The sequence below is a fragment of the Citrus clementina genome, unplaced genomic scaffold (assembly GCF_000493195.1).
Source record: "Citrus clementina cultivar Clemenules unplaced genomic scaffold, Citrus_clementina_v1.0 scaffold_3, whole genome shotgun sequence".
NCBI lineage: Eukaryota > Viridiplantae > Streptophyta > Magnoliopsida > Sapindales > Rutaceae > Citrus > Citrus x clementina.
In genome coordinates this window covers 49,199,651-49,216,801 of record NW_006262339.1, presented here as the reverse complement: position 1 = coordinate 49,216,801, position 17,151 = coordinate 49,199,651, and the positions used below count along the sequence as shown (strand labels likewise).

The window sequence follows — 17,151 nt, the reverse complement described above, 5'->3', positions numbered from 1 at the left end:
TATATAAAGGTTTCAATCCCATTCCATAAGATGTATCCTTAACTAAGTCTCTTGAAAGACCTTTTGTTAAAGGATCTGCTAGGTTCTTATTAGTCCTAACATAAACAATATTAATAACACCATCTGCTATTAATTGTTTCACATATTCATGTCTTAAGTTAATATGTCTAGACTTTCCATTATACACTTTATTATAAGCTCTAGACAATGTAGCTTCACTGTCGCAGTACAAAGAAATAGATGGCATCGGTTGTGGCCACAACATTATATCAAACAACAAATTTCTCAGCCATTCTGCTTCTTTGCCTGCAGATGCAAGTGCTATAAACTCACTTTCCATTGTTGAATGAGTTATGCACGTTTGTTTCTTTGAAGCCCAAGAAACCGCTCCTCCAGCAATTGTAAAAATCCAACCAGAAGTGGATTTATTGTCTCTTGTATTGGTTACCCAACTAGCATCTGAATATCCTTCCAGTACTTCAGGATAATCATTATAAAACAAACCCAAATTAACGGTCCTTTTAAGATAACCAAGTATCCTACCAATTGCTTTCCAGTGTTCAACACTAGGGTTACTCGTGAATCTTGACATTTTGCAAACTGCAAATGCTATATCAGGCCTCGTACAATGCATAGCATACATCAAGCTACCAATTGCACTAGCATATTCTAGTTGAGCTACTATTCGGCCTGAATTCTCTAGTAATTTAATACTAGAATCATATGGGGTATTAGCTTCTTTAAATTTCAAATAATTGAATTTAAGAAGCACTTTCTCTATATAATGAGATTGACACAACGAGTAACCCCCACTATGTTTATTCACTTTGATACCTAAGATAGTATCTACTTCACCAAGATCTTTCATCTTAAATTGTGAAGTTAAATACTTCTTTGTATCATCTACTCCTTGCATATTTGTTCCAAAGATAAGCAAGTCATCAACATACAAGCATATAATCACACCAAAATCATTCGTATATTTAAAATATACACATTTATCAGCATTATTATGCTTAAAACCTTGTGATAAAATTACCGAATCAAACTTCTCATGCCATTGTTTTGGTGCTTGCTTTAAGCCATAAAGAGATTTGATTAACTTGCATACCTTTTTCTCATTTCCAGGCAAAACAAATCCCTCAGGTTGTTCCATATAGATTTCTTCATCAAGATCACCATTAAGAAAAGCTGTTTTAACATCCATTTGATGCACATATAAATTGTTCAATGAAGCAATTGCAAATAGCACTCTTATAGAAGTTAACCTAGCTACCGGAGCATATGTATCGAAATAGTCAATACCATTTCTTTGCTTAAACCCTTTAGCTACTAATCTAGCCTTAAAAGTTTGCAAAAAACCATCATTATTGTACTTTCTTCTAAATACCCATTTGCTGCTAATTGGTTGAGATCCTGGAGGAAGATAAACCAAGACCCATGTTTGATTCGACATTATCGAATTCATTTCATCATTTACCGCCTCTCTCCAAAAAGAAGCGTCTCTAGAAGACATAGCCTCGCTAAATGTCTTTGGATCTTTTTCAATATTTAACAACAATGGTACTTTGTTAAGTACATTCTTTCTATCCCCTTCAACCAAGAAGAGTAGTGCTTGTGATGAAATAAAATCCGGAGCTAAACTTTTTTCTTTCTTTTCACGTTGACTCCTCCTTAGTTCAAAAGATGTCGTAGACTCTTTCCTTTTATTATTGTTAGTGGAGGTAACAGGAGTATTAACACATGGTTGATCAATAATTGATTCTGATTCAATATTAGAATCATGTTGAAATTTATTCTCAATAAATTCAACATCTCTAGATTCCACAATCACATTAGAATCTAAATCTAACAACCTATAAGCCTTGAAATTTTCAGCATATCCTACGAAAACACTTTTTATACCTCTAGCACTCAACTTTAATGACTTAGGGTCATGTATTTTATAAAAGGCTAAACAACCCCAGACCCTTAAATACATCAAGTTTGGTTTTCTTCCTTTCCAAATTTCATAAGGAGATATGTGTTTTCAAAGATGTAATTCTGTTATGAATATGACATGCAGTGAGTAATGCTTCCCCCCACAAATTATTTGGTAGTTTTGCATTAAGGATCATGGAATTTATCATATCCGTGAAGATCCTATTCTTCCTTTCAGCCAAACCATTTTGTTGAGGAGTAAATGGAGCTGATCTTTGGTGAATAATTCCAACTTCCTCACAATAATTATTAAATTCAATTGAGAAATATTCACCACCTCTATCACTACGAACCATTTTGATTTTCTTATCTTTTTGGTTCTCAACTTCAGCTTTGAAAATTTTAAATTTATCAAAAGCTTCACTTTTTGTTCTAAGTAAATACACATAAGTGTATCTAGAACAATCATCAATAAAAGTGATGAAGTATCTCTTACCTCCTCTTGTTAAAATGTCATTATACTCACAAATATCAGTATGTATCAAATCCAATATTTGAGTATTTCGTTCAGCTTTAGGAAAAGGTTTCTTAGTTATTTTAGCTTGGATGCAGATTTCACACATATGACCTTTAACATCATTGCAATTAATCAAACCATGCTTAGACATGTATTTCAAAGATCTAAAGTTCAAATGTGCTAATCTAGCATGCCAAACATCACAAGACTCAACAATATAAGCTAAGTTGATATTATTATTATTAATGCTGAGTTTGTACATTCCATCACAAGAATACCCTTTCCCAACAAATAATCCATTCTTTGACACAATACAAGTATTACCCTCAAGCACAATCTTAAGCCCATGCTTACACATACAACTAGCAGAAATAAGATTCTTCCTAACGGAAGGTACATGAAAGACATTATACAATGTGACTTTCTTTCCAGAAGTGAAGTTGATCTCAACTACTCATTTCCCTGCTACTATGGCTGCATTATTGTTCCCCATGAGAACCATTTGTCATTCCGTTTCTTCTTTGTATGATAAGAAAAATTTCTTATCATTACAAACATGAATTGTTGCACCCGAATCGAGCCACCAATCATAGGACTTAGTTTCAGCCATATTGGTTTCAGTAATCATGCCAATTTGCATTTCAGAAACCATAGCACAAATCTCTTCAGATTTGTTTTCAATAACATTAGCTTTATGGGAATTCACTTCTTCCTTTTTCTTCTTGAATCTGCAATCACTTTGGCATTGGCCTTTCTTACCACAAAAGAAACAATTTTCAGAAAACTTTTGTGTGCTGGACTTCTTGAATTTCTTGTCATTCTTGACTTTAAAATTCTTTGAGAATTTACTAGCTTCAACAACATTAACTTTAGTATAATCATGCTTATCCTTGGATTCACGAGACCTAGTTTCTTCTTCAATTACCAAGTGTTTTTGCAATTCTTCTAAAGTTATGTTCTCTTTACTATGAAGGAGTTTCTTTCTATAATCATTCCAACTTTGAGGCAATTTAGCAATAATAGCCCCAACTTGAAATGATTCAGAAATTTCAACTTTTAACTCTCGAAGCTTAGCAACAATAATTTGTAACTCATGTATTTGATCAAGAATGGATTTTGTGTCTACCATAATAAATTCAAAATATTTAGATACAAGGAATTGTCAGTACCTTCTTTCTCCGTTTTGTATTTGTATTCAAGAGCATTCCAAATTTCCACCGGAGAAGTCATAGAATTGTAGAGATCATATAATCTGTCAGAAAGCGTATTGAGTATGTGACCCCGGCATATCAATTCATCATCTTCACGACGTTTCCTTGCAGCCTTAACAACTTCGGTATCATCTTCTCGTGGTTCTGGAAATGGTTCCAATTTCGGATCAAGAACATATGCCACTTTAAGAACAGTAAGGAGAAAGAACAATTTTCCCTTCCAACGAGTGAAATTAGTTCCATCAAAACGATCGAGATGGACACTAGGATTCAGAAATGATGTCAAACTCTTCTCAACCTCCATTTGCACAAAATAAAACCTTAAAGATTGTTGGAGAATTATGAGAATATGGAGGCAAAGAACAATGAAATTTCTTAGGATTTGAGACGTGTTTACACACTTTCCTTTAAGGTTTTATTTGCCCTCACCAATCTTGGTTTGCTATTGAGTTTTAATGGCAAATTACCCCTAAGATATATCAAATCCTGAATACAATCTTTAGCAAATAAGATTGTATTTCCAGAACAAGCATGAAATCTTCAAAATCTGATTTCTAATCTTATTGTATGTCTTTCTTTTTATGAATAAGATGTTTATTTGAAAGAATACAACCATTAGAAATGGTACTTCTTCGAAAAAACTCTTTTGGTTTGAAAATGCATCGATTTACAATTGAAATCTTTTCAATCTTGCTAACCGTTTTCCAATTGACAACTTTCTGGAAATAAACGGTTAGCCGTTTTCTCAATAAACGGTGAGCCGTTTATTCTAGGACATAAAATATGCTCTCTGGACTTAAACGGTTAGCCGTTTTCTCAATAAACGGCAACCCGTTTTCGTCCAGAATATCAAACCAAATAAACTTGAAAGATGTTACAATCTCTCTTACAAAATCAGCATTAGAATGATCACTCTTGAGTTACCCTCACTAGAGTCTAATCTGAATGTTACTGGCTTCTATTTTTACTTTTATGTACTGCATTTTTTTCTTTTTTCTGGAACTGCAATTTTTTATTTTTTTAAATTCTTGTGGTTGGCAGGTTGAATGTTGTTAAATCTCAAGTATTTTTTTTTTCTCAATGATGAATTAGATTTAATGTCGAGGAAAGTGTCGGGGGGTTTTTGATACGATAATTGGATTGGATGTTGTGCTAAATGTTGTCAAAATAATGACATTTTATGTTTGATTAAATTATCCTTATTTTATTAGTAAATTATTAAAGATATTTTTATTTAAAAAATTAAATTTAAATGTTCATGATAAATTTTATAGTGCAAATATCCTCACTCAAGCCACTCGGCCCAAGGCCGAGTAGTCAGGGCTTGGAGGGCAGCAGTTCGAACCCCCACAAATGCATTGTGGGGGTATTTCCTTCCTTAATTAAAATTAAGTGAAGGTAGTCTTCTCCCTTACCCAATAGTGATGAGTATACATCCCCCAAATATTTGTGAGGGTTAAAATCTATACAGAACTCCATTAACATAGATGTAAGTTGGTCTTAATAATAGTCTGATTTGTAAATATCAGTTATAGTCTCATGTAATATGAGTTTTAGTTTGAGCAATAGTCTCGTGTAATAAAAAAAAAATTTCAACTCACAAAACTTTTGAAATTGAATGTTGTTTGCTTGTGTAGAATTTATAGAGGCCTTTGAGACACCATTCTTTCAAATAAAGAGAAATTTAATTATTATGTAAGAATAGACCTATCTAATATTGGTTGGTTCATCTTTTATCGAGATGTAATTTTTTAACTCCTAATAAATTATGGATTAACTACCGTGAAAAACTATCTCACATGTCTTTATTTATTATTTTTTTTAATCTATTCTGAAAGTAATTTAGTCGTTGATTCTTTCACCAATTTGGAGTTATCTTGTGATCAATTTACTAAGTTTGATGATGCTCCCTCTCCTGTGTTCAAAGAGCATTGTTTAGTAGGGTTTTCCAAATTATAGATTAATGTAATTTTTCTTTGTAGCTGATGGCTCATCCTTTAGCTTTGTCTTTACATTCTCATTTGGTTTTGGGAGTTACTTTTAACGCCTATGTATGCTACTCTTCTTCCACTTTTAACTTAATGAATTTTCTTTTATTAAAAATAAAATGAAACTTTTAAAAAAATGAAATTAACACTTAAAAGTTATGATATTTATCATTGGAAAATGATGTTCTCACACATTCGCGCACAAACGTTTGCACAAAACGGTGCGTTTTGTTTTAAAACGCTCTTCAAACGTGCACAAGAACACACACGCTCACGCTCATGCTCTTCCCAGCTCGTCACACTCACGTTTGCCTCCTTTCATTGCAACAAAAAACCTTGTTCCTTTCACTGCAACAAAAACCTAGCAGCTTCCTCATTCTCTAGACACTATTCTCTCTCGCTCTAAGCTCTGTACTGCCTCATTCTCGCTGGATCTGTTTTGCCACACTCTCTCGGCTCCGATCTCCCCCAATCTCTCGATCTCAGTTTCATCACTCTCTCTACCCCATTTGGGCCACTTGGATTTTGAATGGTTATTGTTGAGGGTATCGTGATTTTGGGTTGTATTGATATTAGCTTTGGATTTTGAACGAATTGATTTATATAAATGCATCAAGATTTGTAAAGAAAAAGAATTTAAATAAATTATCGTTGTTACTTTCAGATCTGGTTGTATATACGTAGTTGACAGACAAAAAAATTCCAAGGGCTCCCTCTTTGCATAAAGTTGTTGAGCCTGCAAATTTTGTACAGAAGCCATGATTATCTTATCCTCGCACGGCTCATTGCCTTGCTTCGGGTGATATCCCGGTGTCATGCCTTGGAGATAAGGATGGAAATGCTGAGGGAAATGGATTTCTTCTCCTTGACTCAGAATTCAATGTGAAAGGAAGGTAAAACAATAGATTTGTGTAAACTTGGGCTACTATCTTGCTTTTTTCATGCTATTCACTATTTTAAATAATGTAAACTTGAGCTTAAAAAATAGATTCATGCAAGTGATGTTGCAAATTATTTGAACAATGTGAGGCGGTGATATTGTTTGTCATTAGTTCAGCGAAGGGAGAATGAAAAGCTGCTGCGTTTTTGTTGCAATGAAAGGAGCTTTTTAGAATGAAAACCGAGCTGTTGCAGTGAAGGGAGAATGAAATGTAACGTGCGCGTGTCTTGTGAAATTATGAGTCGTCTTTTAAAGGTTGCACAAAACGCACCGTTTTGTGCAAACCTTTGTGCTCGTTTTTGTGAGCATATCGCTACTGTCATTTTTTAAAATTTTTTATTTTTTTATACAAACACATTTTAAAACTGTAGACTTGAAAAAAAAAATTTTTTTAACTTCTTTAAAACATAAGTTTTTATAATTTATATAATAACTAACTCTTTTAAATTGAATGATTTAAAAGTATTTGCGCTAAAAAAATAGATAAGTGGCACCTGTGGATGATTTTTTTATCACTATCCGCACAAAAAATCTAAAGAAATATTTTTTTTTCCCGACTTTATCCAAGACATGATGGAGAAACGGAAACTCTCAATATATCTCAAGCCAGTGACCTTCGTTGTCGTGCACAACTTTATCATTCCATTCAATGGCAGAAGCAGCAACAAAGTACTTCCTTCTTCCTGTTCTTCTTCTTCTTCTTCTTTCATGTTCTGTTTTCTTTTCTTCTCTGACTTCTTTTTATTTTTTCGGTTGGAAAATTTCTTATCAGGCATGCAGTTGTTACAGGAGCAAATAAGGGAATTGGGTATGAAATAGTGAGGCAATTGGCTTCAAATGGGGTCACTACGGTACTAACAGCCAGAGATGAGAAGAGGGGTCTTGAAGCTGTTGAAAAACTGAAACAGTCTGGCTTTGATAATGTGATCTTTCATCAGCTTGATGTTGCAGACCCTGCTGCTATTCACTCTCTAGCTAATTTCATTCGAAGTCATTTTGGAAAGCTTGATATTTTGGTACGATTGAACTTCCGTTTCTCGATACTTTTTCTATCTTTTTTCTTAAAATATAGCCGGGTATGTACATCATAATTCGGATTTGTGACGTAATATAAGATTGTATGCGGCATTTATACTTTGTAGAGCATATTTATTGCAAAATATAATAATAGTGTGTAACGTTGTATGTCCCAGTTGGGTACACAATTCTAGAAGTGATTCTTCTTGATAAAACTACGGTGCTGTTGCTAATTGGTGGGGCCTTACATTAGATTGAAATATTCAGGGCTTTTTTAGGTAGGCAAGTAATATCAACTAATTTGTTAGATTTTTGGGTTAATGACAAGTCTCTGAAATATAACAAGCGGTATCAGGGCAATCCAAAGTTCATCCGTCCTCCATACCACAAGAATATATTAGTTTTCTTTGTCATGTAACTATTTTTGGTCGATATATAAACCAATTTATTGTAAATTTTGGATTTTTTGGCAGGTGAACAATGCAGGGATTAGTGGAGTCTGTATGGATGGTAATGATTTATCTGGTGTTGTCAAGGTACTTCCACATATATATGTGATTTATTTTCTTTCCATTATCTTCAAAAAAGGGATAAGAATGGTATTAGATGTAATTTGAAGGAAAATAGATGGCTTGGGTGCTGTCATCTAAGATCCTGTTCGTAATGTTTGTTGCAGCTTGATTTTGAAAGTACAGCAACTAAACACATTTTGTAAACTCTTTCAAGTTACTTCTTAAAGTAATATGATTTATTTCGCAGTTATATATACCCAATAGTTTGGTCAATATATAAACTGATTTATTATGAGTTCTGTACTTCTTGGTAGGTCAACCGTTCAGGGACTAGTGGAGTCATTTTGGAGGGTGACAATTTCTCAGGTTTTGTCAAGGTATATTTTGATATATTTTTTTCCCTTTTCTTTTCTTTTTCTTTTTTTCCCCCTTGCCATCCACAGGCCTATTTGTAACTGCAATGCTGTGGCTTAATTTTGATAGAGTAGTAGATAAAGTGTCTTGCATCAAGTTAGTAGACAGCTATTGATAAGAAACTGTTGATAAACGTCATAGTGCTTTGATCCCAAATAGATCATGTATATTTCCAATCCTTTCAATTGAGAGCCACATGAAGGTTTAGAGTTGAAAGTGAACAACAGTTTGAAGATCTATAGACTTAGCTTACTGTATATAAAATCCTTTGGAAAAAATGTATAAAACAGCACCTCTGAGACCAATTCCCCTCCCCCCCCCCCCAATGATGCAGGATGGTACGCCGGTCAAATGGTATGAATTGACAACTCAAACTCATGAGTCAACTGAAAATGCCTTCAAACAAACTTCTATGGTACCAAAAGAATGTGTGAAGCACTGATTCCCTTCCTCCAATTATCAGATTCACCAAGAATTGTTAATGTTTCCTCTTCCTGGGGAAAGTTAAAGGTAAAATAATTTGACAACCCTTATAATATTAAACTGTGATTTATGAATGGGCAAAAGGAGTGCTAAGCGATGTTGCTGATCTTCTTGTTCAGTATGTGACAAATGAATGGGCAAAAGGAGTGCTAAGCGATGTTGAGAACCTAACGGAAGAGAGAGTGGATGAGGTGCTGAGGGAGTATTTGAATGATTTTAAACTAGGTTCCCTTGAAACCAAAGGCTGGCCGGTTTCTATGTCCGCTTATGTAGTATCAAAAGTAGCTATCAATGCCTACACAAGGATCTTGGTCAAAAAATTCCCGAATCTCCACATCAATTGCATTTGCCCTGGTTATGTCAAAACAGATATGAACTACAACAACGGCAAATTAACCACAGAAGAAGGTGCAGAAAGTCCTGTGTGGTTAGCTCTGCTGCCCAATGGCGGTCCTTCTGGCCTATTCTTTTCGCGGAAAGAAGAGACCTCTTTTGATTGAAATCTATTCATCCACCTCTGCATGTGAAAATTTGTGAATTTGAATGCTATTACATTGTATACTGTAAGACTAGCAAGCAAGTAATATTTTCTATTTTGTTAGATTCCTTTTTGTTGCATGTATATATCGTATCTGAATGCTTGCTTCTTTCAGACATTTGACAGGCAGTGTTGCTACTAGAAATAAAGCTAGCTCTATGACTTGTTTCTTTATTATTAAGCTGATCTTTTTTAATAATTTAATTACACAAAAACACTTTTAGTTTTACATAAGCAAACAATTTAATGTTTCAAAAATACTTTTTTAATTGACAATCAAACATCAAATAATTTTTTGTCAAAAAACTCTATTAATAGAAACTCTACTTATATAATTTTTATTGTTATAAATTTTATTTAATAAATTGTACCAAACGGAGTATAACGGACACCCGAGCAAATTCTACCAAAAATCTTTATGTCATTTACTTGCAAGTGAACTAATATTAAATATTACAAATAAAAAGCCCGCCTTTGTTGAAAACAAGGATAAACAACCGGCACGGGTTAATTATGTGTAGACATGGGAAAGTTTTTTCAATTCTTTAAAAATGTCTTATTATGATTGCACCTATTTTTGGTGTTACTTTAATGGTGTTTTCCCCTGAAAAAAAAAAATCTCCGCAGGAGAAGAAATAAATCAATAAAAGCAAGAGTTTCATTGCTTTTCATCGATACAACCAAAAAATTTTGAATACATTGCTCAATTCTCCCACTTCTTCTCATCAATGGCGGAAGCAACTAAGAAGTATTTTTTTTCCCTTTGGCCTTGATTCGTTTTCTTTCACGTTTGATTTTCTATTTAATTGTTCTGACATTGTGTTTTGTTTGTTTTAAATAAATTGTGTTCAGGTATGCAGTTGTTACAGGATCAAACAAGGGGATTGGGTTTGAAACAGTGAGGCAATTAGCTTCAAAAGGAATCACAGTAGTTTTAACTGCTAGAGATGAGAAGAGGGGTCTTGAAGCTGTTGAGAAGCTCAAAGCTTCTGGTGTTGACCCTGAGCTTTTGCTTTTTCATCAGCTTGATATCTCTGACCTTGCCAGTGTTTCGTCTCTCGCTGACTTCATCAAAACCCAATTTGGAAAGCTTGATATTTTGGTAAGATTTTATCAGTTCTATTCATTTCCATTTCAACCCATACCCATTGCCCCTCCTCTAACCTCCCCTAACCTAAGAGGAGGACGGGGATGACATATACTGTATTTATTTCATTCTTGGGGTGGGTAATATCATCCAGCTCCCTTTCATTTTTTTCATATTTTTCTATTAAGGACAACTTTTATTCTTTTTCTATTTGTATGAAATAGGTCCCTGACTAGCAGCGACCAGTGACCGCCCTGTTGGAATTACTGAAATATCTTCTAATGTTAACTTGCGTGAATGCATTGCATCAATCAAAATTCAGTATTTTAATTTTACTTTGGTCAAAGCAATAGGGACAGTGACCTATTTGGTACAAGAAAAATATGAAAATCAGGGATGTGGATGTAATTATACAATATGATAATGTATGAACCAAACTGCAATATAGTGAGTTTTTGAGACAGATCTATTCCTGAAGGTATCTATTTTGCCAAGTTATCAAAGGTTCTGTCTATGAATATGTTCTTTCAAGTCTATATTCTTGTAGTCGAAGTATAAAATGAAAGATGCTGAGGGTTAGACCTGTATGTGCATACAGGCTAACAATGCAGGAATTGCAAGTGTCAAGTTTGATATGGATGCTTTCGCAGATTCAGGCTATCAAATTGTAAGATGTAATCAATATATTATATATGATTCAATATTAATTAACCTCATTTTCCACCATCAGAAAGTGAGTTTGGAACCACTAATATTTTAAATTTCACATATCTATAGGTGAAATAATAATCCCATTATTAGTTAATGTTTGTTTTCTATAGACGAAGGGTGATGCTGAAGTTGACTGGAGCAAAGTTTGTTATCAAACTTATGAGTTAGCAGTAGAATGCCTGAAAACAAACTACTACGGCACTAAACAAACATGCGAAGCACTTATTCCTCTCCTGGAATTATCTGATTCACCAAGACTTGTTAACCTTTCCTCCTATGTCTCTGCCCTAAAGGTACCGAATTTTCCTTAACTGAAGGATCAGTTGTACATTTACAAAAACAAAACTTATGATATTCTCGTGTATAATTTGTTTCAGGATTTACCAGAAAAAGCCAGAGCTGTGTTAGGTGATGTTGAAAACCTTACAGAAGAGAGAATAGAAATGGTGGTGAAGGATTACTTTAAAGATTATGAAGAGGGTGAAATTGCAAATAGGGGCTGGTGTCCTCACTCTTCTGCTTATAAGGTGTCGAAAGCAGTTATTAATGCGTACACAAGGATTTTAGCCAAGAGGTATCCAAAATTTTGTGTTAATTGTGTGTGTCCTGGCTTTGTCAAAACCGATATAAACTTCCATGCTGGCATATTATCTGTTGAAGAAGGTGCTGAAAGTCCTGTGAAGCTTGCTTTGCTGCCCGATGGTGGTCCTACTGGTCGTTTCTTTCTGCGCAAGGAAGAGGCACCTTTTTGATGCAATGCTGCTGATGAAAGTTTAACATATACACAGATGGAGAAGAACTACGGTTCTAACCCTGTCACTAGTTTTATGTTGTGTTTACTTGCTGGAGTGGGAGTGAGGAGTGTGGATTCCTCCCACTCCAACGTTTACTTAAAATGGAGAGGGGTTGGGAGTTCCACTCCGTGGGCCCCACTCATTTTTGGAGTGGGGAGTGGGAGTGGGAATCCACTCCCACCTCTCCCATTTCTATCCTTTTTTTATTTTATGTTTTATAATTAATAAAATAAAATAAATAATATTATATTTATTTAAATAATAATATTATATTTAACTAAATAATAATTTACATTGATTCTAAGTTAAAATTATTTTAAAATAATATTATTATATTAATAGAAAATTAATAAATATAATATTATTATATTTATTTTAAAAATAATAGTACTATATTTATTTAATAATAATAATAAATACTTTATTCTAAGAAAATATTAATTTTGTACTAAATAATATTATATTATTATTTTATATAATAATAAATTTAATATAATTATATAAAATAAAATAAAATAACATTTTATTTTATATTAAAATTACAATTAATAATTTATTGTTCATAATTAAGAATATTAATAATTATAATAAATTTACAAATATAATAAAATAAATATTATTCATTAAATATATTTTTTATTAGTTTTGCAATTAAAAATTATAATTCTTTAAATAAGGGTAAAATTATAATTTGAAACTATTTACTTCCAATCCAAGACAAAGTAAACACATAAATTAGATTCTGATTTCCATTTCATGCGTCCATTATAGTGTAAGTAAACAACCTACTCCCACTCCTACTCCACACTCTCAATTCTAGGATTCCCACTCCCCAAGATTCTCAATCCAATCCAAAAAGTAAATGCTGTCTTAAAGTAACATTTGATTCCTTCATCTGTGTAATTCAAATCCAAAACACGCTTGCTTGATAAAATAAATAATAAGTTTGCGAGTACTTCTGAAATGTTGATGTCATGTGCATGCATATTCAGGTTCATCTGAACATATTTTAATGGCCTAAAGGATGAGTAGCCAAAAGGGTCCCAATGAACAGGAATTCAGGGCAATGAGAAATTTCCTCTCAAGCTTAAACAAAAAAGTGGTTCTCAGAAGCAATTTCCTTTCACGTCTTTTGTAGCTTGTACATAGGCAGCTTACTGGTTACTGCCAACGCTCTATGTCGTACACTACAATCACATTTTGTCGGATCAAATCTTATTCTCTCACGTAAATGGTTTTTCTGTTTTCGACAGGAAACAGAGTATTGTCTGTTCTTCCAAACCCAGGTTCCATCTACTTTGAGTGACCCTAAACACAGAGTAAAAGACCATTCATCAATTGAATATGGGTCTTGCAAAGTTACAGATAATTGAACTTACAATAAATTCACATGTAATTATTCATGACTTTCTACTTATTTTATATGGTACTATTCTCTTATATTGGTTGATTACTTTTGGATTGTTGTAAGTTACATATAATGTAATTTAATTACTGTCTTTAAATAAAAATATAAAATATCATCTTTTATAGATATTCATTTATTTTTTTATATACATGCGCGCGTGCGCACACACACACATATATATATATATGGTAAATTTTTAACCAATATCCTTAACCATATTAAAGTTGAGAATGAATTAAGAAATAAAAAAATACAGATTTTTAATAAAAAAACATTTACCTCATTGTAGTCTCGTAGACATGCAAGTAAAAGCTACTGCAACCAATGCAAATGCGACACGTCACCCTCAGTAAAAGCAGTCAGACCAAATTGAATCTCTCTAATTCTCCATCGCTTGAGATTGACGTTGGCCCGCAACCCATCACCGTCAGATATCGCATATTCCAACGGTAATGATCTAATGAGTACATCGGAACCACCGAACATCCGCTAGAGCCTGAAGCACGAGAGAAGAATCGATAAACCACTGAAGACTAATCTCCAGATCTAACGTCACTCTCAAGTTACCCTCTAGAATACAATTACTTCCCCGTAACTTCCCAGCTTCCGCCATTCAAGATTTCAAGATCAAGATCTGCTTTAAATTCCGCGTCCAAATTCAAAGCTCTGCGCTCTACTCACGCTATTCATTCACTTCTATTCAGGTTAATATTTTCTGAATTTAAAAGGAAGAAACATCTTTTATTATTATTATTATTATTATTATTGCCTTTACAAATTTTGTGAATTTGATTTCAGATAAATCTATACATTTCAAACTCCAATGGCTGCTAGGAAGCAAGGTTTATTAGCTCTGTTTGATGTTGACGGAACTCTCACGGCTCCGAGAAAGGTATCTACATTTTCAATGCTGTTGAATTGAAAATTATATTTCATTTTTAATGTGCTTCTGTCATTCAGGCGGCAACACCACAAATGTTAGAGTTCATGCGGGAATTGAGAAAGGTAAATGGCGTTTGTTATTGTAAATGAGTGATCTTTGAAGTGCTTTGTTACAATTTGATTTAAGATTTGTTCAATTTGTAGGTTGTTACAGTTGGAGTCGTCGGTGGATCTGATCTTTCTAAGATATCAGAGCAGCTTGGGAAGACAGGTTTGTAGAGCCTATGATTCCAAAGCTTGTGTGTAAATTTATTGCTTTCTACATTACAGTCACCAAGATTTGTTTTCGGGCTTTAAACAATGTTTTGGTTAATGCAGTTATTGATGAATACGATTATGTGTTTTCTGAGAATGGTCTTGTGGCTCATAAGGATGGGAAATTAATTGGCACACAGGTACTTCATGACATGAGCCCTGAAACTTGAACTAGGCTTCGTGACATGAGCCCTGAAACTTGAACTAGGTCAAAGGCATATATCACACTGAATCTGAAGCGTCAAATAGCTTTTTATGAACTATTGATGTAGAGTACCCTGATGGGTTGTGTATTTTTCCTTTTTCCAGAGCTTGAAATCATTTCTTGGAGGCGAAAAGCTCAAGGTAAGATGTGTCCCTACTGAGTGTGATAACTCTTTGATGTCATGTTTGCAAAATTAATAATTAGGGTTAAAATAGGTGTTATACCATGACAATATATGGCTTCTGAGCTTTTTTAAATGGTTTTTGAATGCTATGCTCATATACACCATGGTCAATGGTCTTACTGGTACATGGAATTTGTACTTTTTAATTTGATGAAGTGGAAACAATTATGCAGGAATTCATAAATTTTACTCTTCATTACATTGCTGACTTGGACATTCCAATTAAAAGGTGAGCCGGTAGTGCATCAGAGCCTGATTATTAATTTTCAGGTAAAGTTGAACTATCTATTCTTTTAGCTGCACAGCTGAATATAACTTCATTTTTTTTATTGGTTCAAATTATAGGGGAACTTTCATTGAATTCCGAAGTGGGATGCTTAATATTTCACCAATTGGGCGAAACTGCAGCCAAGAAGAAAGGGACGAGTTTGAGAGGTATGACAAGGTAAGAAAGTTTTGTTCTTTTTATCTAAAAGATTATACTAGTCTATATTTATGCAGTGTAGATTACCTCTTTGACAATATTTTTGCTGACATACACTATGCACAACTGAGGTTTCAGATTCACAATATACGGCCAAAAATGGTATCTGTGCTTCGGGAGAAGTTTGCTCACCTTAACTTGACATTTTCAATTGGAGGACAGATAAGCTTTGATGTGTGTTGATATTATATCAAGATTATGGTTCAATAACCTTTGAACTTTTTACTTTTTAAGGTAAATTGGAAGGATTGCTAATTGAATCTAGATGACGTGTGTAACAGGTGTTTCCCCAGGGATGGGACAAGACATACTGCTTGAGATACCTTGATGACTTCAATGAAATTCACTTTTTTGGGGACAAAACTTACAAGGTTAGCTTCTGTCCTTGCTCATTTCTTTTGTGCTTGCTCTTCCTTCTTTATGTCTATGCCACTCAACCTTCATTTTTTATCCTTTTGATGATATTTCTCTCTTTTATGTAAATGTTATCAATAAATCATATTTTCTGTGACTTATTCCAATCAACTGCTTTTACATGGTTTCTATCACTACTAGATTTATCATTTATTGGGATTGGGATTCAGGCTTGGGCCCACACTTCCACACGGCTTTGTAGTTTTAGTCTAATGATGTCTTAATGTATCTGTTGGAAGTTGGAACTAATAAAAGAGCTTGGGTGTTTTGTTTCAGGGAGGGAATGATCATGAAATTTTTGAATCCGAGCGAACAGTGGGTCACACAGGTCAGCTTTACATTTTAACTTCAATCTACTTCCTGGCATATTGCATGTCAGATGGAAATGATATTGCCCTATTCTGTTCTCCTAACCAAATGGGTGCCCAATTGAACAATCATTAGAATTGGTGATGATGCTGACATCAATAGCTAGTGTATGTAAAAGCGGTTGTATCCTTGGACACAAAAGAAATGATCTTATACATGAGATGACAATAAGTTGTTTCTACCAGACGCCAAGTAAAACAAAGTAAATAGAGTTATTTTTTACGTGGTTGCTCAAGATAAGAGAATCTCATTTCTATGGAATTTCCAATGAACAATTGTTGCTGCAACAATGCTTTCCATTATTTATATTGTGGTATTAATATGAATATGATGTCCATTATGGGGTTTCCCTTTTGCAGTTACCAGCCCTGAGGATACTATGGAAAAGTGTAAGGCTCTCTTCCTGGCTAAACCGTGAATTTGGGAGAAGTTATAGTAAGTCTACAAACACAAGAGAATAATTCGTATTTCTAATGCGAGCAATTCAATGTAATTTTATTTGATCAATTGAGAAAGGCATTTGCCAATTGGATTCGTTGTATTTGATGTATGGATATGTTGCGGTTGTTTGATCGCGGGGTAAGTTCCTGCATGCTGGATGTAGGAGTGCAAAATCTCCGTTAAAAACACGGGAGCGGCAGCAAAACCTGCACATGAACACTATAATATATCGTTTCATAATCCAATAAACAAATTTCTTTGTATACTTTTTTAATTTATCCAACTGATAGCAAACTGAAAACGCAACTGCGTCCGTG

General features: G+C 33.9%; 3 protein-coding genes across 5 annotated transcripts; all 3 read left to right on the top strand.

Moving 5' to 3' along the window:
• The first annotated feature begins 7,126 nt into the window (after positions 1-7,126).
• LOC18047035 ((+)-neomenthol dehydrogenase) lies at positions 7,127-9,656 on the top strand. The gene is given in 7 exon segments (XM_024188765.1): positions 7,127-7,245; positions 7,349-7,592; positions 8,067-8,129; positions 8,420-8,482; positions 8,854-8,908; positions 8,911-9,029; positions 9,122-9,656. Coding segments are annotated over 7 exon segments (945 nt in total). The 5' UTR covers positions 7,127-7,225; the 3' UTR covers positions 9,503-9,656.
• Positions 9,657-10,094: 438 nt separating this feature from the next.
• LOC18047034 ((+)-neomenthol dehydrogenase) lies at positions 10,095-12,237 on the top strand. 2 transcript variants are annotated; one of them, XM_024188766.1, is made up of 5 exons: positions 10,095-10,288; positions 10,393-10,642; positions 11,226-11,294; positions 11,449-11,631; positions 11,716-12,237. In XM_024188766.1, the coding sequence occupies exons 1-5, from the start codon at positions 10,269-10,271 to the stop codon at positions 12,088-12,090; spliced, it is 897 nt and encodes a 298-aa protein (XP_024044534.1). In that variant the 5' UTR covers positions 10,095-10,268; the 3' UTR covers positions 12,091-12,237. The 2 variants fall into 2 exon arrangements, with proteins under 2 accessions (XP_024044534.1, XP_006445100.1); XM_006445037.2 differs by lacking the exon at positions 11,226-11,294.
• A 1,722-nt stretch (positions 12,238-13,959) lies between these two features.
• On the top strand, positions 13,960-17,083 carry LOC18047033 (phosphomannomutase). Of its 2 annotated transcripts, XM_024188085.1 has the most exons (13): positions 13,960-14,244; positions 14,339-14,432; positions 14,501-14,545; positions 14,627-14,693; positions 14,801-14,877; positions 15,047-15,082; positions 15,300-15,355; positions 15,472-15,571; positions 15,689-15,784; positions 15,892-15,981; positions 16,301-16,352; positions 16,469-16,595; positions 16,753-17,083. In XM_024188085.1, the coding sequence occupies exons 2-13, from the start codon at positions 14,364-14,366 to the stop codon at positions 16,763-16,765; spliced, it is 828 nt and encodes a 275-aa protein (XP_024043853.1). In that variant the 5' UTR covers positions 13,960-14,244; positions 14,339-14,363; the 3' UTR covers positions 16,766-17,083. The 2 variants fall into 2 exon arrangements, with proteins under 2 accessions (XP_024043853.1, XP_024043854.1); XM_024188086.1 differs by lacking the exon at positions 16,469-16,595 and having other exon boundaries at positions 13,964-14,244; positions 16,753-16,985.
• Positions 17,084-17,151: the final 68 nt, after the last annotated feature.